This window comes from Rattus norvegicus, chromosome 5, assembly GCF_021556685.1.
Source record: "Rattus norvegicus strain SHRSP/BbbUtx chromosome 5, alternate assembly SHRSP_T2T, whole genome shotgun sequence".
Classification (NCBI taxonomy): domain Eukaryota; kingdom Metazoa; phylum Chordata; class Mammalia; order Rodentia; family Muridae; genus Rattus; species Rattus norvegicus.
The window spans coordinates 61,393,710-61,419,034 of NC_141538.1; the positions used below are offsets into that span (position 1 = coordinate 61,393,710).

The 25,325-nt window shown below is 45.3% G+C and overlaps 1 protein-coding gene across 3 annotated transcripts in view; it reads left to right on the forward strand.

Moving 5' to 3' along the window:
- Nucleotides 1-25,325, forward strand: part of Nfx1 (nuclear transcription factor, X-box binding 1) — a 57,577-nt gene that overhangs the window by 25,089 nt on the left and 7,163 nt on the right. For 2 of the 3 annotated variants that reach the window (XM_087548887.1, XM_087548886.1), the window contains exons 10-16: nucleotides 1,636-1,733; nucleotides 4,582-4,612; nucleotides 7,653-7,732; nucleotides 9,263-9,371; nucleotides 9,761-9,880; nucleotides 12,886-12,965; nucleotides 16,430-16,988. In XM_087548887.1, the coding sequence (XP_087405013.1) occupies nucleotides 1,636-1,733; nucleotides 4,582-4,612; nucleotides 7,653-7,732; nucleotides 9,263-9,371; nucleotides 9,761-9,880; nucleotides 12,886-12,965; nucleotides 16,430-16,480 (569 nt within the window). In that variant the 3' untranslated portion in view covers nucleotides 16,481-16,988. 3 annotated transcript variants of the gene reach the window in all.

Below are 25,325 nucleotides of genomic sequence, written 5' to 3' on the forward strand. Positions count from 1 at the left end.
AAATGATAAATAACATTAAATGTCACATTCTGCGGATTTCTGACGTTTTGACACCTAGTGGATTCTTGCCCCATGTTGGGCGCCACCTGTTGTGTTAAATAATTTTAAAAAAGAGGCACCTGGCTACTCTCTGGCCTGGTGGCTGTCTCACACCCCGCCCCCATGACTAGCCCTTGCCCATCTCACAGTTAGCTGTCACAAATCCAGTAAAATCAAAACTCTAGAGGCTTATAATTTATCAGTCAGATTTATATCAGTAAATTCTCAACCCACAAAATGCCCAAAGAACTCAGAGCCAATTGATATTGCTATAAGCTGCCCACTTAGATTGGACAAATTGTCCTGTAGAAATTATCCCTTACATGATATCCATAGCTACCTGTGGCTATTTATAGCCACACAAATCTGGGTCATCCTTCTCTTCCTCCATCTTCCTTCTCTCTTGTCTTTCCCGCCTCTTCAAGACTCAGCTCATCCTTCTCATCTACTGTCTAATCACAGGCTCTAGCCTTGTCTTTCACCTACTTAGTATTTTTCAGACCAGCCTGGACTACATGACACCATGTCTTCAAAACAAATAAAAGGGTTTTTTTTCTAATTGATTTTAAAAACATATTGATAATACTGAGATGGCTCAATGTTTAAAAGTGTTATTGCCAAACCTGATGACTTGTGTTCGTTCAGTCCTGGGGACCCACTTGGTTAAAGGAGAGAACTTACTCTTGCAAGTTGTCCCCAAACATTGTATGCATACACACAAACAAAATAGCGTCACACACTTTTATTCCCAGCACTCAGGAAGCAGAAGCAGGCAGGGTTTCTGTGAGTTCAAGGACAACTAGGTCTATACATGCACTATGGCATGTGTACATATCACACACAATGATAGATATAAATTAATTGGCTTGTCTTGTGACAGGATCTCACCGTGTAGCTCTGACTGTCCTAGAGCTTACTCTCTAGCCCAGGCTAGCCTCAAACTCAGAGATCTGCCTGCTTCACTTGTGCCACTATACCTGGCTTGATAAATAGGATAAATATAAACTAGTAAAAAATTAATATAAACAAGATACTGGTGTGAACTGGAAGTATACAGCACTGCAAACATGAAAACAACTCTTGTCCTTCCGTGAGCCTCTGGAAGACGACTTATCCTGGACTGGTGTGGTGGTACATACCTGTAATCCCAGCACGCAGGCCAAGAGGCAGGACGATTATGACTTTGAGGCCATCCTGGGATACATAATAATCCCCTATTTCAAAAAGTATTTTCCTCAATCCAGTTATCTACCAGGTGAGTGCAGGCTGTTCGTGGCTATTATGGAATTATGGATTATACCTTCAGAATTGTCTGTGATCCCCAGATAACTTTCAGAGCCCAGAGCGTTGTATCGAAGGCATCCACAATTAAGTGTTAGCAAGATCTGAGTGCACTGCAGAGACTTGGGAAGGTTGGACAGTCTGTGCTTTGCCTCAGCAGGCAATGTGCTTGCCAAAGCATATTCCAGTGGCTGACACAGACTCTGGAAGTGCCAGCCTACTGGGTGGAGGGAAGCTGGGGAAGACAAGGGTTGGTAGTGAATTTGGGAATAGCAGTCAGTGCAGTCACTCCCAGCTCTCTCCTTTGTATTGAAGATTTCATCCACACCTGTGAAAAGCTCTGCCATGAGGGAGACTGTGGGCCGTGTTCGCGCACATCAGTCATTTCCTGCAGATGCTCCTTCAGAACAAAGGTGAGTCCGGAAACTGTCAGTCACCTCATCCTTTGCCTTTAAAGTGGTGGTTGTGGGAGAGGAGGATCACAAATGATCCAGCTTTACTCCAGCGTAGGATTCACTGAATCCCCCAACAGAGAGTCTGGAGGGTCTCTTACCCCAAGTACAGAGGTGAAGGAAGACAGCGCTACTATGATTTAGCCACATGGGAAATGGATGCAGCCTACAAAACTCCTCACTTGAGAGTTTAGGCAGCTGTTAACGTAGCCAACATGAACACTTACTTCTCATCTGAGCTGAAGGCCAGTGGGCCCCAGGACCACTCACAGTGTGATAATTTGGTAGACTGAGTTCACTGAAAACTCGAAGTTATGGTTGCTGGAAAGGTCGCAGATTAGAACTAGTCAGTAAAGGAAACATGTAGGAAAGAACCCAAGAGAGGATCTGATGTGAAGCTCCATTTGACCCTCCTCCATGACCTTCTCGGTATCTGTGTGTGATAAGATGTAGAGACTATTCCAGCAGGAAGGCTCACAAAAGCCTGTGTGTTTAGAACATGTATTGTCATCCTGGTATGATGGACTACCTGCAAAGCCAGTCTCAGCCTCTCCTGACTTCAGTGGCTGCTGGGACCAAAGCCTGAAGCCTAAAACTGTCCAGTGTGGCCAGCCTGCTTCTGTTATATGCTTAGACTACCCAGTTGACACAAGCCCTAGACAAACAGTGGCATTCGACTAACAACGGTAACAACAGTACCTCTTGAGAGCCGTGTGCAGAAGCCAGAATTGAGGATCCAACTTTAGCCCTAGGTAGTGTGACTAGACATCTGACCATCGAGCTGGATTGGGCTTTAATGTCCGTTTCTGTTTGTAACCAGAAGACGCACAAAGTCTTATGTGGATGTCTTGGGATGGAGCCTTCTAAGTAATGATCTGTCCTGCTGTCTACCAGGACCTCATTTCAGTACTGTCAGGACTTCCTCTAAAGACATAGGCTAGGACGAAGACACACCTTAACAGTTGATGCTTTTTGTAAAGTAGGTAAGGTCTGAGCAACAACCGATCCCCAAATTGTTTTGAGGATATCAGTTTAATGGATAAGCTTCAAAATAAAAGAACAAAGAAAACGGCATAATTATGATGGCAGCTGTGTGAATCTTATGGGGTATTTATACTGAAAGCCACAGCACGTGTGGCTATAGCCCTCTCTGTAAGTACAGGATTGATGACTGAAGGAGTTGGGAGTGTGGCTTAGTGATAAAACATGTGCTTATGGTGTAAGGCTGGAGCTCAGACTTCAGAACCAAGAAAAGAACAGGACTTTGAGATGTTGCGATTTAAAAATCACCAATTTTGTAAGGACCAGAGGTGCTTGGTGATTTTGGAACGAGAGTTGCAAGTGGGGTCAGAAACAAGCTACAGATAACTTCTGTGTGCTTGCATTTCTCTCCAGCAGCCCCAAGTCTGCTTTCTTGCTCCATGCATGCTGTCCCCATGCTTACTAACCCATGCAGTGAGTGTGTTCTTCAAAAGCTTTGTAAGTGAAATTTTGCAACTCTTTCTAGTTGGTGTGAACTCTATAAACCCTTTTGACAAGTTAAAAGTTATCTCAGGAAACTGATATCATTGCCCCACCATTTAACCCCATGGGTTTTTATTTTTTTGTTTCGATTTTTGAGACATGGTTTCTTTGCGAGCCCAGCTGGCCTTCTTGTTTCACAGGCTTGCCTATCTCCTGGGTGCTGGCTACATGGTTGTTTCACAAAATGCTTCTTTTAGTGGGGTGAAAGCAAATTTGGACAAGTGTTGTTTCCATTTTTTTTTTCTTTTTTCTTTTTTTTCCTTCTTATTGGTTTATATTTTGTTCTTTTGAGACAGGGTCTCAGTATGTAACCCACACTGTACCTCACAGTACTGCCCAAGCTAGCCTTGAATTCAAAGCCTGCCTCAGCCTCCAGAGTGCTGAGATTATAGGCACACACCCAGCTAAAAAGATTCAGTTTCGGGGTTGGGGATTTAGCTCAGCGGTAGAGCGCTTGCCTAGCAAGCGCAAGGCCCTGGGTTCGGTCCCCAGCTCCGAAAAAAAAAGAAAAAAGAAAAAAAAAGATTCAGTTTCTTACACCGCGTCATTTATTTACAAAGTGAGCCCGGTGCAGCATCTAGGCAGCCAGGCTCCAGGCTCCTGACACCTTATAACTCATTCAATTCCCCGTACATCATCCTCACCACACACTTTCCACATGATTGTGCCTCAGCAAATAGCATGTGGTAGGCCTTTGAGGCTCCGCTCACAGGGTTGAAACCATTGTCATAGAGTTCTACAGTCCAAAGGCCTGCTTCTCTTCTTGGTTGTAATATTTTCAGGATATGTGTTTTCCCTTAGGTTAAATGATGGCAAATTATTACCTACTTTCAGTTTTTAAAAATTAAACTTCTATGTTTTTAATGAGGTAATTTTTTGAGACAGTCTCACCTAGAATCCATTGTCCTGACCCTGCCTCCTGAGTGGAGGCTTCCATAGGTAAGAGCTCATCTTCCATTTTCCATTCTCACAGCTGCTTGTCATGGTTTTTCTGTCTGTGCCCTGGTCAGGAAATCATGTTTTGATGCCTTTAGGAACCCCTTTCTTTTCAGACTTGATAATTCCTGATCTGCTCTGGGTTTCAGGACCAGACCACAGAGATTGTTGGAATTATACTGGAATTGTATTGCATGGAAAGTCAGGAAACTGGAGTCTTCTGAGAGAAGCACACTGACATGGTTGGGCTAGCTGCAGGCTGGAGCCGATGGCTAACGTGTTATTCTGTATTCTTCTACAGAGGTCATTAGTCCCTCCTAAAGCAGCTTCTGTTTCTTTTTCTTCTCAGGAGCTCCCGTGTACCAGTCTTAAAAGTGAAGGTATGACTGTAAGGGGCACACGGGGATTTCTGGAATGTGTATTCATAAAATACTTAATGTGTCTGTCAAAATACACTGAAGAAATGTTTAAAATTTGTTCATTACATTTATAATTTTTATGGTAAAAGAAGGAAAGAAATCATCCATTGAATTCTAGTTAGTAGATTTGTCTTTTTAAAAATTGAGCTAAATACAACTATGTGTGCAGCTTACTTAGAAAAACATTTTAGAAGTAAATCAAACCTGGTGTGGTGGTGCGTGCCTACAGTCCCAGAAGTCCGGAAGTAGAGGCAGGGCAGCTGAGGATTTGAGCTTCTAACAGCACTTTCGGGCCTGCCCGCATTACCCTGCATTGTTGCCTACTTTGAAATCAGTACGAGGCTGAGATTCTCAGCTGATCAAAGCTACTCAAGCCTGATGGCCGGAGCTCAGTCCCAGCCCCACATGAGCAGATGTGTGTAGCCCACCATTCCTCTGCACGATGGGAAGTACAGACACGAGGACTGGCTAGACACTCAAGGCTCGGCTCAGTCTAGAGTCTCTTAAAGCTACAGATACAACAAAATACCTGCCCAGACAGGCGAAGAGAGAGAACAGACTCCTGAAAGTTGTCTGTGACCTCCAGCACACATACTGTGTCAAACACAAAGATGATTTTTTAAAGTTATCTTAAAGATGACTTAGTGTGCGGTCATGAGAACAAGAGTTACGCTAATAAGCCGGGCACTATCCACATGTACTCCTGGCTCCAAGTGGCTACAGGTTCTAGCTTCCAGCCTGGCTAGGAACACTGGGGCCCGTGTTCAGGGAGACCTTAAAAAGAATTAACTGAAAGGCAAGGGCTGGAGAGGTGGCTCAGCAGTACTGGCTGCTCTTTTAGAGGACCTGGATTTGGTTCTCAGTTCCTACACAGGGACTCACAACCGTCTGTAACTCCAATTCCAGGGAATCTCAGACACTACTCTTCTGACTTACTTAGGCACAGTCACACACGTAGGACACACGCACGCACGCACACACGCACGCACACATCCTTTGGGGATTGTTTTCACACAAGCCTGGCCTGGTTGCCAGGACTACAGGCATGTTTTACTCTACCTGTCAATAGCTTTGAAAATGTTCTAAGGTGTGGTACACATGAAGCTGGATTTATTTTTTTGCTCTTGATGCTTGACCCCTTGGTGCCTGGTAGGACTATGGGAGTCTTCCTTAGCCTTTGATCCTGATCTCCCACACTACCTGCCAGTCTCTGTCTTGTCTGAGTCACCCTAAAAGTGGTTTTGGAGAAGTTTGAGATGACAGTATGTACAGTGTATCTGTTTTGTTGTAGTTGGGAGGAGAGCAGTGTCTAGGATGGTTCTGTAACAACAGAAGAAACTGAAAGTGGTGAAGTTCACCCCACGGAATTAGCCAGTTTAGAGCATACAGCTCAGTGGCATTCAGTACACTTGAAGGATTATTTAACATCACCCTGTCTATGCCAAAATGGCTTCTTTATCCCAAAAGAGACCCAGTGCTACTCACACTCACAGCCCTCATTCAGCCTTCCTGTAGAACTGACTCCTGCCAGTGTTCCGCCCCTCTGGATTGTTACGTATGATTACTGCTCAGTGTGTGCCTTGGTCTATTTCATTCATCATTTTTTATCCATTCGTTAGCCAATACCTATTTAGGGGATTTCTACCTTTTGGCTACTATGAATAATGCTCTATAAAACTTACACATGACCTTTTTTTCTTTTTGAGCCAGGGTTTCTATATTCAAACTGGCCTATATAGTCAGAGATGTACTTGAATTTCTGATCCTCCCAGCCCCCTGCAGAATGCTGGAATTGTAGGCATGTACCACTTTCCCTGGTTTTTAAACAAGTTTTCATTTAAGTAACTTTTAAACTTTTTTGATTTTATTTATTTTTGAGTCAAGATCTCACCTGTAGCCCAGGCTAGTCTACCATTCACTATTTGTGGCCCATGCTAGCCTTAAACGTGTGCTGCTCTTGTCTCAGCCTTTTATTTCAGAGCTGTGACTGTAAGTTTGAGCTACAACACTGGATGCTGGGTTTTGTTGTTGTTCTTTTAGGAGACAAGTTCTCCTGTGTCCAGGGCTGGTGGAGAACTCACTATGGATCTAAGAATAGCCTCCAGCTTCTGATCCTCCTGCCTAAACCTAAGCCTGGGGTTACACACATAAACTTGGTTTGTGCAAGTTCTAGCCCAAGCAGGGATACATAGTGGCCAAAAAACCCAAACAAACCAGCAAAGACCCTGTAGCTGTCAGAACTGGATGTGATGTGGGTTGATTTTCCTTTCTGTGGCCACTTGTATATCTTCTGGGGGAAAGATCGCTAAGTTTTTGTACTCTTTAAAAGCGGGGTTGTTCTTTCTGTTGTCAATTTGTAATATATGTCAGAATCTTGGATGCTTTTGAGGTCTGTAATTTATAAATGTTTCTGTTCTGTAAGGTGTCTGCCATCTTTTTATGGTGTTCTTCAGTTTCATACACAAAAGCCTTTTGTTTTCTTGAGTTTGTGTTCCCTGCCTTTTGAGTGTGCCTTAGGTGTCCTGGCCTCCTCCTGCTCCCACTTCTTTTTGGTGGGGATTGAACCCATGGCCTCACACATTCTAGAGCAGTGCTGTAATGCTAAGCTGGCCTAGTCTTCTTATTACTTTAGAAAGCACATATAAAACAGAACTACATACCATCTTTTCGTGTTGGTGCCAGGGCTCACTTAGGCCTTGAGCGGGCTGCCTAGGCTGCCTGCCACTGAGTGCTTCTCCAGAGCCCACTTGAATTTTTGTTGGGTATATATATGTACTCCATCTGCAAAAAATGATTACACCTTTTCTCTATACTCTCACCCATACTATGTATTAATCAGCTTTGGTTTTCTGTTTTCACAGGTAAAAGTAATATTTTAAAAGTATTTTCATCATTTATTAATTACATTTATATTTCTTTAGCCTACATTCACTTAAATGTGAGTTAAATGAGTGTTTACACCTTTTGCATGTTTATTTTTTTCTTTAATTGGCTCTAATAGATGCTACATTCATGTGTGACAAGCGGTGTAACAAGAAACGATTGTGTGGACGGCATAAATGTAACGAGATCTGCTGTGTGGTAAGTGGACTTAGCATTTGTTGGTGTTATCTGATGCCATCCATTTGGAAGCCTCGGCCCTCTGGAATGTGAGCCAGATTTAGAAATAATGGGAGGGGCCCCTAAGCGGCAATCAGAGAGCTCTTCTAGTCCGCACATACACACGTTGAGCAGACACTGCCTTTTTAGGCTTTCTGTGCCGTCAACTTACACAGAGGAAGATATAGAGAAGGCCCTATCCCTGAGACGATTTGATTTCTTTTGTTTTTTTAATTTTGTGGATATGTGTTGGTCATTGTGGAGGTATACTTAGATGCCAGCGCAGGGACCTGCAGGAGCTAGAAGTGTTAGCTCTCTCTGGAACTGGAATTTAGGCAGCTGTGGGCAGTCTAACATGGGAGCTGGCAACCAGTCTGTCCTCGTGAGATGGCTCCCAAGACAGCTGAAGATGAGAACGGTCCTTTGCAGTGACTTTTGCCCCAGCACAGACTGGTGTGCACTTAGCAATTTGAGCAATTCAGGCACTCATTGGGCCTGATCAGAAGCCAGAATGGGTTTCTGGGTTTGTTTTTAAATATAGATTCTCCATCTGTTGCCATAGCTGACCTACCTAGAACTTGCCTTGTAGGCCAGCCTTGCCTTTAACTCAGATCCACCTGCCTCTGCCTCTGCCTCTGCCTCTGCCTCTGCCTCTGCCTCTGCCTCTGCCTCTGCCTCTGCCTCCCAAGTGCAGAATACCAAGTAAAGGCATGCACCATGACACTTGACACAGTATTTCCCTTTAAATTTTCTATTTTGCAGCTAGGGAGATAGTAAAGTTCTTGCCTCACAAGCATGAGGACCTGCTTGGCATGGGGCCTAGAGAGGTGGCTCAGTGGTTAGGAGCACTGACTGCTCTTTTAGAGGACCCTGGTTCAATTCCCAGCACCCACATGGCAGCTCACAACTGTCTAACTCCAGTTCTAGGTGATATACATGCAGATAGAATACCAATGCACATGAAATAAATCTTTTTTAAAAAATGTTGGGCATGGTGGTATGAGTTTGAATTCTAGTGCTAGGGGACAGACAGGAGAATCCTTGGAGCTTGCTGGCCAGCCATTCTAACCTAGTTGGTGAACTCCAGGTTAATGAGACCCTATCTCAAAGGAGGCAGAAAATATTAAGGTTGGCCTCTGGAATCTGCACACATTCACACACGCACATGTACCCTTACAAGTTTAATATGAAAGAAAAAAGGTTTTTCTTAACAAAATGAAGAGGGATGGTAAATATTGTGTTTTGATAAGTCAGTGTTTGGAAGCCTAGACTTCCTCTGATTATTGGAAAACTCAGACCAAAGCAGAGATCGTGCAGTGAAGCCCGCCCAGTGTCCAGCTACAGCGAGTGCTCTGCTCAGTCTTGGAGCTCCTGTTGCCCCTGCTCCCCTTCCTGATGATGGTTCTGAGGCCCTTCTCACACAAACTTTCCTTCTTAAATGTGCACAGCTGGTCTTTATTCTGTTTGTAAAGTGGAGAAAACAGTGCTAACAAATAGAGATCTTTCCTCTAGGACAAGGAGCACAAGTGTCCTTTGATTTGTGGGAGGAAACTCCGTTGTGGCCTTCATCGGTGTGAAGAACCTTGTCACCGAGGGAACTGTCAGACCTGCTGGCAAGCCAGTGAGTGCCTTCGCCATGGACTTAGAGTTTCTGGAGCTGCTCGTAGCCCCACATGGCTTCATTCCCAGCCCTTGGGGACAGAGGCAGGCAGATCTTTGTCGGTTTGAGGTTAACCTGGTCTACATAATGAATTCCAGGACTACATGCACCAGAGCTACATAGAGTGGCCCTGACTAAAAATGAAACAAAAGTTTCCTAGAAACTTTGAGCCATTGGTTTGCTTAGATTAATATGGATTACTGAACTAAATGTTAACATTTCAGACAGACACCAAAATACATTACGATAATGAAGGTCCAGGAACAAATAAATACATACATATCTGTGCATGTCATTGTATGTACATCTGTGTACAAACTCACAAAGGCTTGTTTCATCGTTTCCCTCAGGCTTTGATGAATTAACCTGCCATTGTGGCGCCTCTGTGATCTACCCACCAGTTCCCTGTGGGACTAGGCCTCCTGAGTGTACCCAGACCTGTGCGAGGATCCATGAATGTGACCATCCAGGTGAGTCACTACAGTCACCACACCTCACGGCCTGCTCTCATCTAGACTTAGGTGGTGCTGTGCAGAGTGCTCCAGCCCGCTGGCTCGGCAGCGTGCTCGTCTCTTAGGTTCCAGTGTTGTAGCAGGCACGTCCAACAGTCGGGAAGGAACCCCAGCTTCTTGTCTTTCAGAGACTTCTCTTCCTTTGCTGCCTCTATGTTTGATGCATATTTCAAAATTGAACATAGTTTTAAAGATGAAATGTTGTGTTAATTAAAGATAACCTAGTTAAAACCGGTGAGCTAGGTCAGCAGGTAAAGGTGATCACCTGGGGCTGGAGAGATGGCTCAGCGGCTAAGACCACTGACTGCTCTTCCAGAGGTCCTGAGTTCAAATCCCAGCAACCACATGGTGGCTCACAACCACCTATGATGATGTCTGATGCCGTCTTCTGGTGTCTGAAGACAGCTACAGCATACTTACATATAATAAATAAATAAATCTTTCTTTAAAAAAAAAAAAAAGGTGATCACCTGAGTTTGCTTTCCTTGTCTCTTGTGGTGGAAAGAGAAAAGCAACTCCTGAGTTGTCCTCTGACCTCCACACACGTGCCGTGCCACATACACTCTTACATGCATGCGTGCTCTCGCGCGCACACACACATACAGTGAGAGAGAACAAGTAAGTAATAATATAGCAAAAAATTATTGGACTTGGTTTTTGTTTAGAGAAGCAATATTAAATATTAAATTATACAAAAATATAAGCTCAAAAGATTGGTGTTATGTGATTTTTATGGTACTTTTTAAAAGATTTATTTTATTTTTAACTCTGTGTGTGTGTGTGTGTGTGTGTGTGTACTTGTACATTCCCCTTTTTTCTAAATGTGAGGTCCTGCTGAATGTAATGATGTTGTAAACCTGGTTGGTTTTGTTATGTCTTCACATGCTTTAGAGTGTGTTTATTGGGGTGTGTTCCGGGGTATTGAGATAGTCTTAGTTTATAGCTGGCCTGATCTCCGGCTCGCTGCGTCTTATCAGGCTGGCCTCAGATTCTCGCTCCTGCCTCCGTGCTGAGGTTACAAGCATACAGCATCATATCTCAACTATATCATACCAATTTGTATTCACTCGCTGATAATTATTTTGAATTTTATTTGTGTGCTGTAACATGCATAGAGGTCAGAGGACAACCTACAAGAATCGGTTCTCTCTACCATTAGTTCCCGAGGATAGATCTCAGGTTATTGGATTTGGTGACAAATATCTTCATCTACTAAGCCATCTTGCCCATTTTTATGTGTTGTATGGGTGTTTTGCCTCCATGTTTGTCTGTCTGTATAACAGTTGGATACAGTGTCCACTGAAGAAGAGGGCGTTGGATCCCCTGGAACTGGAATGATGTTTGTAAAGTGCCATGTAGATGTTGAGATCAAACTGGGGTCCTCTATCTTAACTGCTGAGCTATCTCTCCCGCCCCCAGCATCGATTTTTAAAATACAGTAGAATGTATTTCCTAATGTTGAAACCCTTTAATACAGTTCCTTGTGTTGTGGTTCCCCCAACCATAGAATTATTCTCATTGCTATTTCATGTCATGAGTTGTGATGTAAATATGTTTTCCAATGGTCTAATGCAACCCCCTGTGAAAGGATTGTTCAACATCCCCTCCATGTACTCCCCCCACAAAAGAGGCAGCAACCCACAGGTTGTTACTGGATAAGCCACCATTTTCCCAGTCCTTTTTATGTTATTGGATATTTGTTTCAGTTTTTCTCTCATAATTGCTACAGGTACCAGGCCAAAGCCATTTGCATTTTCCCTATACCCAGTGTAGTTGCTAACTGTTGTCTGGGGTCATATTGCTGTGTGACAAGACTTACAGATACATAGATGTGGGGCCCACCACAGATCAAAGTACAGATACCACCAAAATCCAACTTGGTGAATCAATGACTTTAATTGAGGTTATTGACAAGAATGGTGAGGAATTTCTTAGCAGAACATAAATGACTCAGTGACATCTGGATTGACATAGCCCACCCCAGCACAGGTCACAACAGGTTGTGGAGTGTCCTTTCCTGGTGCCTCCCTTGGTCTAAGTCTCCTCCAGACAGCTGGGCTTGTTAGAGATCGATTCTGCTGTCTGTTGTTGTTGTTTCAGGTACTTCCTGAAACTGTTTTGAATTCCTGTAGTTCTGGTTTAGGGGCTTTTCTACAGGGAATATTTCTATCTCAGAGGCCACTTACACAACAGGTGCATTGCTTCTCTACCAAGCCCTGTGAAGTAACTCCAATCACTGGAAATGGAATACCCCGCCATGTGACTTGAACTTAGAATCCTTAGTAAGAATTTTGTCTTTCATGTGTGTGTGTGTGTCTGTCTGTCTGTCTGTCTGGAACTTCATAGAATTAAAAACATTTCACATTATGAGGTTCTCATGTTCCTATAGACTAGTTGTCAAAATCTGTATGTACAGATGGGCCTGGTAACGAGGCAAGGCTCGTGCTGGAAAGAAGGACATAAGCGAATATGGAAGCTCAGGATAGGAAAGTAATCAGTAGCATCATTTTAAATCATTTTCTAAAGATTACTTTATATGGATGGAGAGTTTGCCTTTTAAGTGTTGAGCCATGCGTGCAGCAACAGTAGAAGCATTTTACATGGACTAAGTGATAGATGTCTGGACATTGCTTATCAGTGCAGTCTAAAACAGGCAAACAGAACAGGTAGACCAAAATGGCTCTCTTGAGATAGGAAGGCTACTCTGAAGGCACCTAGAGTTTGCATGTCTCTGGAACCCGAATTTGAGTCCTCTGGGAGAGCAGCAAACTAACTGCAAAGCCATCTTCCTAGCCCTAAGGCCATTTTTCAGTACTCAACCATAAAGCAAGATAGATTTTAACTCCCTATTGTGACCATTTAGAGAAAGCGCTAAGTCTGGAATTTGAAAGTGTGGTGCCATTTATAACATGTTTATAAATTATTTAGAAATTATTCCTAAAGCTGTGCTTCTGTTTTTGCAGTATATCATTCTTGTCATAGTGAGGAGAAGTGTCCCCCTTGTACTTTCCTAACTCAGAAGTGGTGCATGGGCAAGCATGAGGTAAGTTTTCTCTCCTGAGTGTTCTTTGCTCCAGTCAGAAATGTGTAATTTAATTGCTTAAACATTGTTAGTCTTAGTTCTCAAAATAAATACAGTCCAGGAAGCAGGTATCGCCTTTCTAATATCACCTTTTTCATTATATAGTAAAATTTGCATACAATAAAAGTTACCAGGGGCTGACAAAATGACTCACAGGTAGAGACACTTGCCTTACAAACCTGACAACCTGAGTTTAATCTCTCTAACCTACATAAACAGTTGACTTCTGGCCTTTACCTACATGCCATAGCACACTGGCATGCACACACACAGTAATAATAAAGTAAAATCGATTTTTGAAATGTGTATGAGTGTTTTACCTGCATGTGTATCTGTGTGCCTGGTGTCCATGGAGGCCAGAAGAGGACATCTGATCCCCTGGAACTGGAGGCATAGGTGGGGTTGTAAGCTGCCGTGTGGGTGCTGGGAATTAAACGTGGATCCTCTAGAACAGCTCTTCTGAACTGCTGAGCCATCTCTAACCCTGCAGCGTCTTAATCTAATTACAACCAAGAAATGCAGCTGACGTGACCATGAGAGCACATGCTGGGAACTAAGTCTGGAAGAGCAGTGTCTGCTCTCCACTGCTGAACCATATCCCACCCCCAACACTAATTTCTTGGCATATTTGGGCCAGCAAGATGGCTCAGTGGATAAAGGCACTTGCTGCCAAGTTTGACCTGAGTGTGCTCCTCAGAGCCCACTTGGTGAAAAGGGAGAACCAACCCACAAGTTCTCTAACCTCCATGTATGTACACATGTGTGCGCACGCGCACACACACACACATTAAGTACATATGGAGGATGGACATGATCAAAGTACATTATATATGTATGTGAAATTCTTAAAGAGTACATTTTAGATGTTGGCTCCGCTGTTAGAAGCACTTGCTGCTCTTCCACAGGAAGAGTTCCCAGCATCCACATGGCAACTCACAACCATTTGTCACTCCAGTTCAAAGAAATCCTGTGTCCTCTTCTGATCTGAAAAGGCATAAGCCATGTATATATACATGCAGGCAAAACACTTATGCAAATAATTAAATAAATTTTAGAGACAAGTGTTTATTTAGGAGCCGGCCAGATGGTTTAGTGGGTACAGGTGCTTGCCAGGTCTGGCAGCCTAAGGTCAGGCCCTGCATCACGTGGTAGATGAAGAGACCCGGCTTTCACAAACCGTCCTCTGACAAGACGCAGGGAGCATGGCATGTTGTGATCACACACACGTGTTGTAAATGCATATTTATTACAGACAGTTAGGAAAGTACTGTTTTGCCAAAGGCTTTGCACATGTTAGGTGTAGTATTAAATGACACAACTGTCTGACAAGAGAAGAGAGTTTTAGTGAGGAATTACTTAGACCAGGTTGGCCTGTAGCTTTGTGTATGGAGAATTGCCAGTTAATAGAATTAAGAAAACACGGGGTCCTCCTTGTGTAGGGTAGAGAAATCAAGCTGAGTAGCAAGTAAGAAAAACAAAAACAAAAACCTGACGAGTAGTGTCCTCTTGCTCTCACCTGTGTGTGTGCAGCGACCCCTTGCTCTCTCACCTGTGAGTGTGCAGCGACCCCTTGCTCTCTCACCTGTGGGTGTGCAGCGACCCCTTGCTCTCTCACCTGAGGGTGTGCAGCGACCCCTTGCTCTCTCACCTGTGGGTGTGCAGCGACCCCTTGCTCTCTCACCTGAGGGTGTGCAGCGACCCCTTGCTCTCTCACCTGTGGGTGTGCAGCGACCCCTTGCTCTCTCACCTGTGGGTGTGCAGCGACCCCTTGCTCTCTCACCTGTGAGTGTGCAGCGACCCCTTGCTCTCTCACCTGTGTGTGTGCAGCGACCCCTTGCTCTCTCACCTGTGGGTGTGCAGCGACCCCTTGCTCTCTCACCTGTGGGTGTGCAGCGACCCCTTGCTCTCTCACCTGTGTGTGTGCAGCGACCCCTTGCTCTCACCTGTGGGTGTGCAGCGATCCCTTGCTCTCACCTGTGTGTGTGCAGCGACCCCTTGCTCTCACCTGTGAGTGTGCAGCGACCCCTTGCTCTCACCTGTGTGTGTGCAGCGACCCCTTGCTCTCACCTGTGAGTGTGCAGCGACCCCTTGCTCTCACCTGTGAGTGTGCAGCGACCCCTTGCTCTCACCTGTGAGTGTGCAGCGACCCCTTGCTCTCACCTGTGAGTGTGCAGCGATCCCTTGCTCTCACCTGTGAGTGTGCAGCGATCCCTTGCTCTCTCACCTGTGAGTGTGCAGCGATCTCTTGCTCTCACCTGTGGGTGTGCAGCGATTCCTTGCTCTCACCTGTGAGTGTGCAGCATCCCCTTGCTCTCTCACCTGTGGGTGTGCAGCGATTCCTTGCTCTCACCTGTGGGTGTGCAGCATCCCCTTGCTCTCACCTGTGCAGCGATCCCTTGCTCTCACCTGTGGGTGTGCAGCGATCCCTTGCTCTCACCTGTGGGTGTGCTGCTGAGCTCCTGAGCTCCTCCTCCCTAGCTTCCCTGCCATAAGGGATTAACCTGGAACTGTGAGCCTACCGCTGTGACTTTTTCTTAGGGTGTCGTGTCCCAGCAACACACCCTAAGCAACACATAAATGAGACTAGAACAGAGATCAGACTGAGGAGTAAGGCTGTGGCTGTGATAAATCCAACCATGTCTTTGGAGGTGGAATATGGAAGACTTGGGGACAGGGCTGCAAAACCCATTGAGTGCTATTGGCAGAGCTAAATGGGCCAGACTATTGGGAGCATGGAAGAAATGTGTGCCCTTTGAAGCTTCCAGGGGAAGCAAGAACTTAATCAGGAATTGGGCCTTATATTTAGTATTTTGGCTTAATAATCAGACTATGCTGAAGAAAAGCCATGATTGATGAGAGATCAGCACCACTGAGGCAGAACCTTCTGTGCCTCCTAGAGACAATAGGAAGTATGTCCTTATGGTCAGCACAAAACAGCTAACAGAGCTGTTTCCAGGGGCCAGGCTACATCTCAAGCCTGACATTGAGATTGTAAGAGTTACCTACCACATGGTACTGGTTTTGAAGACACAAAAAGGGTCATGGAGACCAGCTGAAGCCAGACACCATATGGTAGGGTCCAAGTCCCTACAGAGAGTCGTGGAGAAGCCATTGGTGAAGGCGAAGCCTCAGTAGCAATGGAGACCCCCCCAACAGTATTGGAGATGCCAGAACTGTGAGAGCTGCTGGTATGGAATGGATCCAGCCTAAGAGAGAAGCTATGTGTCCTGTGGATGTGAGTTGAAGACATGAGGCTGCCTAAGCCCTCTGGAGCCTGGAAGATAATACTATTACGATTGAGTTCCACATGTTGGACATTGACCTACAGGATTTTGGTCTTGCTTTAGCATAGCTGTTTTTATGCCCTAGTTCTTCCCTTTTAGAATAAGAATGTTTAAGTATGTAACTTGTTTTTTATTTTGCAGGAGCTCACAATTAAGAAACTTTGGACTTTTAAAGAGACTTTGGACTTTTGAAGTGTTGGAATTTTTGAAGACTTTGGGGGGCTTTTTTGGAGTTGGACTATATTTTATATTAAGATTGTTACCATGAGATTTGGGGACAAGAAATGGAAAGTTATTGCACAAAGTGACATATTTGTTTGTTAAGTTGACATGAAATGAATTGTGCTGGTTTAACTGTCAACTTAACACAACCTAGAATCACCCAGAAAGAGTCTTAGTGAGGAATTGCTTAGATCAGATTTGGTTTATGGGTGTGTCTGTGGGGGATTGTCTTGATTGTTAATTGATGTGGGAAGACAAAGCCCACTGTGAGAGGCACCATTCCCTAGGCAGAAAATCCTAAACTGTGTGAACAAAAAAAATCAAGCTGAGCAGCAAGCAAGCAACATGCATGTATTCATTTCTCTCTTCCCTTGACTGTGGACATGATAAGACTAGCTGCTGGAGTTCCTGCCTTGACCTAATGCAATAATGAGCTGTAACCTGGAATTGTAAGCCAAATAAACCCTTTCCTCCTCTATGTTTCTTTTTGTCAGGCTATTTTATCACAGCAACAGAAATGGCAAGGGTCCTGTGACTCATCTATATCCCTAGCCAATGAAAGAAAATTGTGTTGTATAACCAGGGATATGTGATACTTGCTTCTCCTACTCCAAGATGACATATTTTCTAACCTGCTCTTGTTACTTCATAACATAATTCTTGATATCTGTAACATGTTTTCAATATTCTTTTATCTTTAGTAGACTTTCTTTTCTGTACATATTTCCTATGGTAGTTTTGTTTGTTTTACTCTGTAGCCCTGGCTGGCCTCGAACTCACAGAAGCCACACTGCCCAGCCTCCTGCGATAGCTCTTAAGTCTCTATAAATTGTGTGTGTATGTGTGTGTGCATGCGCTTGCTTAGAGGCAGGATTTTATATTGGCCTCAAACTTGCCATGTAGCCAAACATCTTGAATTCCTGTTTCTCTTGCCTCTGTGCCTCAGGTGCTGTGATTACAGGCATGTGCCACCGTGTGCAGATTGTGAATCTTACTTTCTCTGTTAGCTTATCTACCATAAAATACTCGTTTATTAGCTTTAGTCAATAAATAATAATCGAATATGTAATCTATGCCGGGTAACAGAGGAGGTGTGGGGTGACTGAGAAGTTAACAAGACCGACACACCCCTGCCTATATGGATCAATCATTCAGGGATGGACATGTAGTCAGAAACAGACAGTTGTGAGTAGAGTAATTTGAGGACTGCAGAGTCCTGGGGAGATAGTTCCTGCCAAAGAAAGGCATTCTAGAGGAAGAAGCTCATACAGGACACTAAGGTAGTACAGTAAGCCAGGCATGAGTCATGCATGGGAAGCACAAGGTCTCCCTAAGTCCAAAGTGACTGGGAGCATGTGTGTTCTACATCTGGAGGCCTCCAGTGTTAGAAGTCAGGAGTCATGGCAGCTGGACACACTAGCATGTGCTTGTAAATCTCAGCATTAGAAAGGCTGAGAGGCAGATTGAGAGTTGAGGCCAGCCTAGGTGACCCATGACAAAATTAAAAAGTCAAAAATTATCTCCACATTCAAGGGCTTTTGAAGGAATTTGAGGGAATCTATGAGAGTGACCCTGAAGCCGAGCTCAGTAGCTCACTCCTGTAATCCAGCACTTGGGGAAGTGTGAGCAGGAGGATCAGTTCACAGCCAGCCTGTACTGCGAGACCCTGTTTCCGAAAAGTAATCTTTGATCCCATAGTAATGAATTTCCAATGTATTTAACAGCCATGGGAGACCTAGGAGCAGATAATTTCTCAAGAAATAAAATGAGTTGGGAGTTTCTGTTGCCTCTTCATTTTTAAAAGTGTGTGTGTGAGAGAGAGAGAGAGAGACAGAGAGAGACAGGTGGGGGAAGGCGTTGTGTGTGGAGGTAACGGGACAGCTCAGAGGAGTTGGCTCTCTCCTGTTTGGTTCCTGGGAATTGAGTCAGTTCATTGGCTTGGCTGCTTGTGTTTTTCCCCAATGAGCCAATTTCCTACCCCTGCCCCTGCCTTTTTCATGACAGTGTTACCTTAAGTTATCAGCTGAGAGATGTGATGACATAAGTGAATATCTAATTGCATAATACAGCCCTGCAGCAGCACCAAAGGTATCCCTGTACGTTAGTTTTTCAACTCAGAGCCCCATGAGACTGACTGATGATGCATTTCATCCTCCTAGTTTGTCATAAGGGGTATTAGAGGTTTATTTCAAACTCATTCATCCTACCTCACTGTCTTGAGTGCCAGGATCTACCGTCATAGAGTATTTTCAAGGAGTCCCTAGTTACCTGGTCTCATCTTACCAGCTGGGGAATTTTGGGTCACCTGGCTGCTGCCACTCTGTTATACTTAAACAGAGTTCCCATTTGTTTTTCTTTCCTAACCATTTGGACACCTGAAAATCTAATTACCTTTGCCGTGTGGTGGTGGTGTATTTCCTTAATCCCAACACTTGGGAGGCAGAGGCAGGCAGATCTCTCAGAGCCAGTCTGGTCTACAGAGTGACTTCCAGGACACTCAAAGCTACATACAGAAACCCTGCTGCCCCCAAAAAACTTTTCAGTTAAAAGAAGTTTGTTTTGTTTTAATCTTTGTAGCTATGTGTGCTGGTGCAGGGGGCAGAGGCAGGTAAATCTCTGTGCTTTGAGACCAGCCTACATAGTAAGACCCTGCCTCAAAACAAACAAGCAAAAAGAGCCAGGCACAATAGCGTGCATATGCATAGAATCCTAAAATCAGGAATCCAAAGCCACCCCAGCCAGCCTTGGCTATTGGAGAGCCTGTTTCAAAACTCCCTAAACAGGGCTAGCTACATGGTTCGACAGGCAAAGGATCCTGCCACCAAGCCTGACGAAAGCCTGAGTTTAGTCCCTGGGACTCACATGGTGGAAGTTGAGAACCAACTCCTCCAAACTGCTCTTTGACCTCCACATGGATCCCATGACACACATACTAAATTCATGCATGTCAAAACAGAAACATACAGCTCTTTTCTAAAGAGTCTAAGGTCTAGGAACATAACTCAGTGGTACAGTCTTTACCTAGAGTGCCTGCCTGAGGCTCCCAGTTCAGTCTCAGTGCTGTATAAAAATGGAAGGTAAAAGAATGCATTCTGAGAGTGAAAACTCACCCAGAACCCACACAAAGATGAGAATCTGGCTACTTCTGTCTCTCCTAGTTACGAAGCAACATCCCCTGTCACCTGGTTGATATCTCTTGCGGATTACCCTGCAGTGCCATGCTACCCTGTGGGATGCACAAATGTCAAAGACTCTGTCACAAAGGAGAATGTCTTGTGGATGAGGCCTGCAAGCAGCCCTGTACCACACCCAGAGCTGACTGTGGCCACCCATGTATGGCTCCCTGCCACCCCAGTTTACCCTGCCCTGTGACAGCTTGTAAAGCCAAGGTAAGTGTCAACTCGGCTGATAGTGAATCCAGAATTGACTTCAGTGGTCCCCATATAAGCATTCTAGGAACTGCAAGTCATCAAGAGAAATCATACTGTCTGCACATGATACTGTGTGAGGTACAGGTGCTGAACCTAGTCATCGAGAAGAGATACAATACAACAGGACAGATAGTAGCTAAGTGTGATGACTCAGGTAGTCAGGACCATGGTGTCATAGTGGAATAGTTAACCCTCATGGACGTTAAATGGAGGGTTTAGTTTTTCTGAGGAATCACAGAAGGCCACCCTGAGGAGGTGAAAACAGACAGATCATCTGGAGTCAGCTAGACCTTGGTTGGACCTGTGTTGAGTATGTGCACTGTTCAGTGGTACATTCTAGGTTTGTCCTTTGAACTAGGAATAAGAAGAGAAGTAGTTTCCAGAAAGAAACCTTACGACCAGGACATGTGCCTCCTGGCGTGTCCTCCATTGCTGTGTCCTCAGCATGTATGGTGGTTAGCATCGTCAGTCTGGAGAGAAGCTGATCCAGCCGTTCTCTGCTCTGGCTTGGTTTGGGAAGGCCTTTAAGAGTGAAGCCTGCCTGGTTCTCATGCAGTTCTGGTGTGGGAAAGAGTCACTCTCCGCTAACTAATGTTCCAGGTAGAGTTACAGTGTGAATGTGGAAGAAGAAAGGAGATGGTGATTTGCTCTGAAGCATCCGGGACTTATCAAAGGTCAGTGCTGCAGAAATGCTCAAAAGTGGGTGGCTTTGCTTGAATGGGAGTGGTGTGCTGCTTCTCTAATGCTAGAGACATGCTAGGCAAATGGATGCCCTGCCACCGAGGAGGTTGGTGGGTTTCTTGTTATTTTGGGGTTGTTGTGGGGGGGGTGAAATTTCACATTTACTTATTGTGTGTACATACACATGTGCACCGTGGCACATGTGAAAGTAAAAGGACATTTGGGGGAGTTGCCTTTCTCCCCTCTACTGTGTGGGTCCCTGGGATCAGAATGAGATTGTCAGACTTGGCTGCAAGCAGTTTTACCTGTTGAACCATCCTGCCAGTCCCTTAGAAAGATTTTAAAGTAGAACTTTGCATCCAGGGCTGGAGGGGCAGCATAGCAATTAAGAGCACTCGTCACTCCTCCAGAGAACCTGAGTTCGGATCCCAGGCAGCCTCTGATCAGACAAACTTCAAAGAATCCAGTGCCCGCTCTGGCCTCCTCAGACTCGCACACAAGCACATAGCACACACATGCACACACGCACACACAAATAAATACATGAAATGAAAATAAATGTTTAGAGCAGAGATCATTCTAATGTGTTCGAGGTGCTTTACAGTGCCTTTCCGGGCTGTGAGATGGCTCAGCAGGTACAGGCTCACGAGGACCCGAGTTCCATCGCTGAAGGGATGTCCCTTAAAGGAGAACAGTTCCACCAAGTTGTCCTCTGACCGCCACATGTGCATCATGGCACCTGTGCCCCACCAACACACGCATACATCGTGCATACACAGTAATAAAATTAAAGATGTTTCCGTGCCTTTGCTTCCGCCCTTTTCATCCAGTTCCACCATGAGATGGGAAGATGTCTGGACGTTAGGTAACCGCTCTAACATCCTACCTCTCCTTTTCGGTGGCACAGCTGAGGCACTGGGTCTTGTCACAAGCATGTGCCTTCTGACTGCTCTGGTAGATGTCTTTACAGCCTCCTGAAACCTTGGCAGCCACGTGCTTGTGCAACGATCTGAGTATAGAAATGGACTGTTAGGAAACGTCTGGCTTCGTGTATCCCTGACTAGATGTGAAGGCGAGCTGTGACTGTAGCACCACAGCTGTGCCCCGACATCTGAGTGGCTGTTAGTTGGTTTTGGAGACAGGGTTTTACTTCATAGTTGTGGCTTGCCTGAACTCACTGTGTAGACTGAGCTGGCCTCAAGCTCACTGAGGTCTGCCAACTTGCCCTCCCTAAGGACTAGGATCAAAGATTCGCCACTGTTTGTTTGAATACAGTATTAGGCATTGGCCTGGATTTCTGGAAATACAAAATCATGTTAACTCTTCATGTGCTGCAGCTTAGAATCTACTGAGGACATATATCATAAGCTTCCCGTGCAGTACTATGGCAAACATTAATAATAGATGAGCTTCCAAGGTCACACAAGCTATCGTATGGTCAATCCTTAGCACAGGACTTCCTATGGTCCTGCAATGTCTCATCTTTCTCTTTTTCATACTTCAGGATAGCTGCCATTTCGATGGCCTCTAAAATAACGGACATGCAGCTTGGAGACTCAGTGGAGATCAGCAAGTTCATTACCAAGAAGGAAGTCCAACAAGCCAGGTAATTCTGCAAGCGTGCACTGCTGCCTTCCAGTTCAGTGGTTTCTACAGGAGTTCATATATCCCAGCCCTCCAAGGTAGAGTCTCACACAAAATGGGTCTGCAGTAGACGTGGATGTTGAGATTGTATGCACCACAACCACTATGAGTCCTGCTCAGAACTCACCAAAGACCCAAGTGGGTTTTCCAGGCCTCACTTCTGTCTATGACGGAGAAAGTGGCAGAGGTCTGAACTCGTGTAGCCCGGCCCACAGAACCAAGGTCCAGAGTGGTAACTGAAGTGGGGGACAGTCTGAAGCCACCAAGAACTGCTAGACCCCCTTTAACCAGGAGACCACCCATCTCCCTTGAGAAGGACCCATTTAACTGGGGCTTGGGGAAGACAGTGCTCATGAAGCCTGAGAGATGGATAGCCTCCTAACTGCAACTGGGCCTTGGGCTGCTGTGTCCTCATAGTCGACCTGAGATTGTCTCACTAGGTAGGAGCCGTGGAGCCTGTGCCCTGACCACTGTTTCATTTGTTCATCAAGGTTGCAGTGTGATGAGGAGTGTGCTGCCCTGGAAAGGAAAAAGTAAGTGTTTTCAGGAGCTTGTGTGACTAACAGGAGGGGCAGCCCCACTTCCCTCACCATCTGTTCTGGGTTCTAACCGCTTTCGGCAGAGGAATGTGCTCGAGAGTGACTGACTGAGATAAAGCACTCAGGTAGCTTCCGCATGTTCAGAAACATGAGCAGTGTGGTTTTGGCATGGTGTCAACTTAGCATTGCACACACGCTTACTCTGTGACTAGCCGGCTTCCTGATCAGCAGAGGTAAGAGGCTATAAAAATGTTAAATGGGTGTTTTATTGTAGTGTAACGTAAGGACCTGGGAAGATAGCTCAGTCTATAAAATATTTGCACCAAAGCATAAAGACCCAGAGTCAGATCATGATAGCACCCAGTCATGATGCCTGCATGGTGGGAGGTAGAAACAGAAGGAAGCCAGGCCCACAAAGACATCCTGTCTCAAAAAATAAAGTGGATCCCAACACTCTAGAAGCAGAGGTAGGTAGATCTCTGGGTCTGAGGCCAGTATGATCTATTTTGTGAATTCTGGGGTAGCAAGGGCTCCGTAAAAAGGCTGTCTCAAAAGTAGAATAAGATGTGGAGACTGAGAAGGAAAATGCCCAGTACCAACCTCTTCTGGTCCACACACACACACATTACAAGCCAGGTCAGCCAGGCGTTGTTGCACGGCTCTAAGCCAGTGTCTGGGAGACGGAGGCTTGAGGATTCTTAAGCATCTGAGGCAGACTGGGCTACATGCTAAGTCTGAGGCCAGTCTGAGTAACTTACTGAGACCTCCCTCAAATAAAAAGGCGGGAGCTATAGTCAAGTGGTCCAGCCACCTAGCATGCATGAGGCCCCATGTTCAGCCCCAGTGCAACCCCACAAGAAAGCATTTTTGTTCTTGTGCCTCTCCCACTCTAATCCTCCACCCCCATTTCTTTTTCTTTTTTGCAATGCTTAGCATCAAACCCAGGGCCTTGCTTATACCAAGCAAACATTAAGGCAGACGTCTTAAACTCACAGAGATCCACCTGTCTCTGCCTTCAGAGTGCTAGGATTCACTTCATTTCTTGAGACAAGGCCTCTCCTTGCTGCCAATTTGGCTACTGGCTGACTAGAAGATCCCAAGCCTTCTGTCCACATCCCCAGCTCTTGCTTGTTGGCTGCCCAGCAGTTTTGTTTGACAGGGTCTCACTGTGGCACCCTCCTGACCTAGTCCTCCCTATGTAGACTCTGTCTCCTGAGAGCTGGATGCTGGGATCATGGGATCTACTTTGAACTCAGTAACTCTCCTCCTCCTCCTCCTCCTCGTCGTCCTAACCTGTTACAGAACTCTCCTCCTCCTCCTCCATGCTCTGATGTTCCTTTTCTGGTTTAATTTATTTATTTTACACGTATGAGTGTTTTACCTGCACGTATGCCCACCGTGTGCATGCCTGATACCTCCAGATATCAGAACAGGGGTAATAGCCCCTAGTACTGGAGTTGTGGATGGTTGTGAGCCACCATGTGGGTCATGAGAACTGAATGTGGGACATCTGCAGGAGCAGTAAGTGACTTAACTATGTCTCCAGCCCTCTGATCTTTTAAAGATTTATTTTTATTGTAGTTATATGTCTGTGTGAATGTATGTCAGGTATATGCAGCCTGAGAATCTGAAGTAAACTCAGATCCCCTGGAGGAGCAGAAACCTCTGTTGACCTGAGCATCTCTCTGTCCAGCCCAGCCCACCCCACCCTGGATAGTCCAGTGGCCCCCTTGCTGCTTATTCAGGCCCGTCTACTTTGCACATTTCCTATGCAGACAAGGCATTTGTCCTAGATCGCCTTTTTATAAATATATGTAGGCGTTTTGCCTGTGTGAACTCCATGCACGACTTGCATGTCTTGTGCCCATGCAGGCCAGAAGCAGGTGTCAGGTCTTCTGCACTGGAATAATAGATGGGTGTTATGAGCCACCATGTGGGTGCTAAGAATCAGGCCTTGGTCCTGGGAGAGCAGCAGTGCTCTGGCTGCTGTCTGTCTCTCCAGTCCCCGTCGTATGCACACTATTTGAAGTGAGACAATAAAATCTCACGCCACACACTCTGCTGTGGAAGGATGTGACTCATTCCTGTGTCCCATGTGTGTACACAGTTGTCACTTAGGCATCTCCGTTGTCAGCTTGGCTGGTAGCACTACCCAAGTGTCTGTACAAGTGACATTACCTTGTGACAGCTCCAGAGCAGCTTCTTGTTCATGCTTTGCTTGATCCGGGCGTCTCTTGTTAGTATTTGCTTGCTTACCTAGGGGTGTCTGTGATTTTTTTTTTTTCCTGATTGGTTAGTTGGTTAGTTTTTGAGATATGATAATCCTAGTGTTTGAGAGACAGAGGCAGGAGGATGTCTGTTGTTCAGTGGATCCTGCCATACAATTTCTTGCTATTTCAAAACAAAACAAAACAGAAAAGCCAAAGGCCGGGCATGGCCGCATATACTTGTAGTCCTGGTATTTGGAAGGTGGAGGCAGGATGCACAATAAAGGGTTCATGACCCTTCTTGGCTCATGAT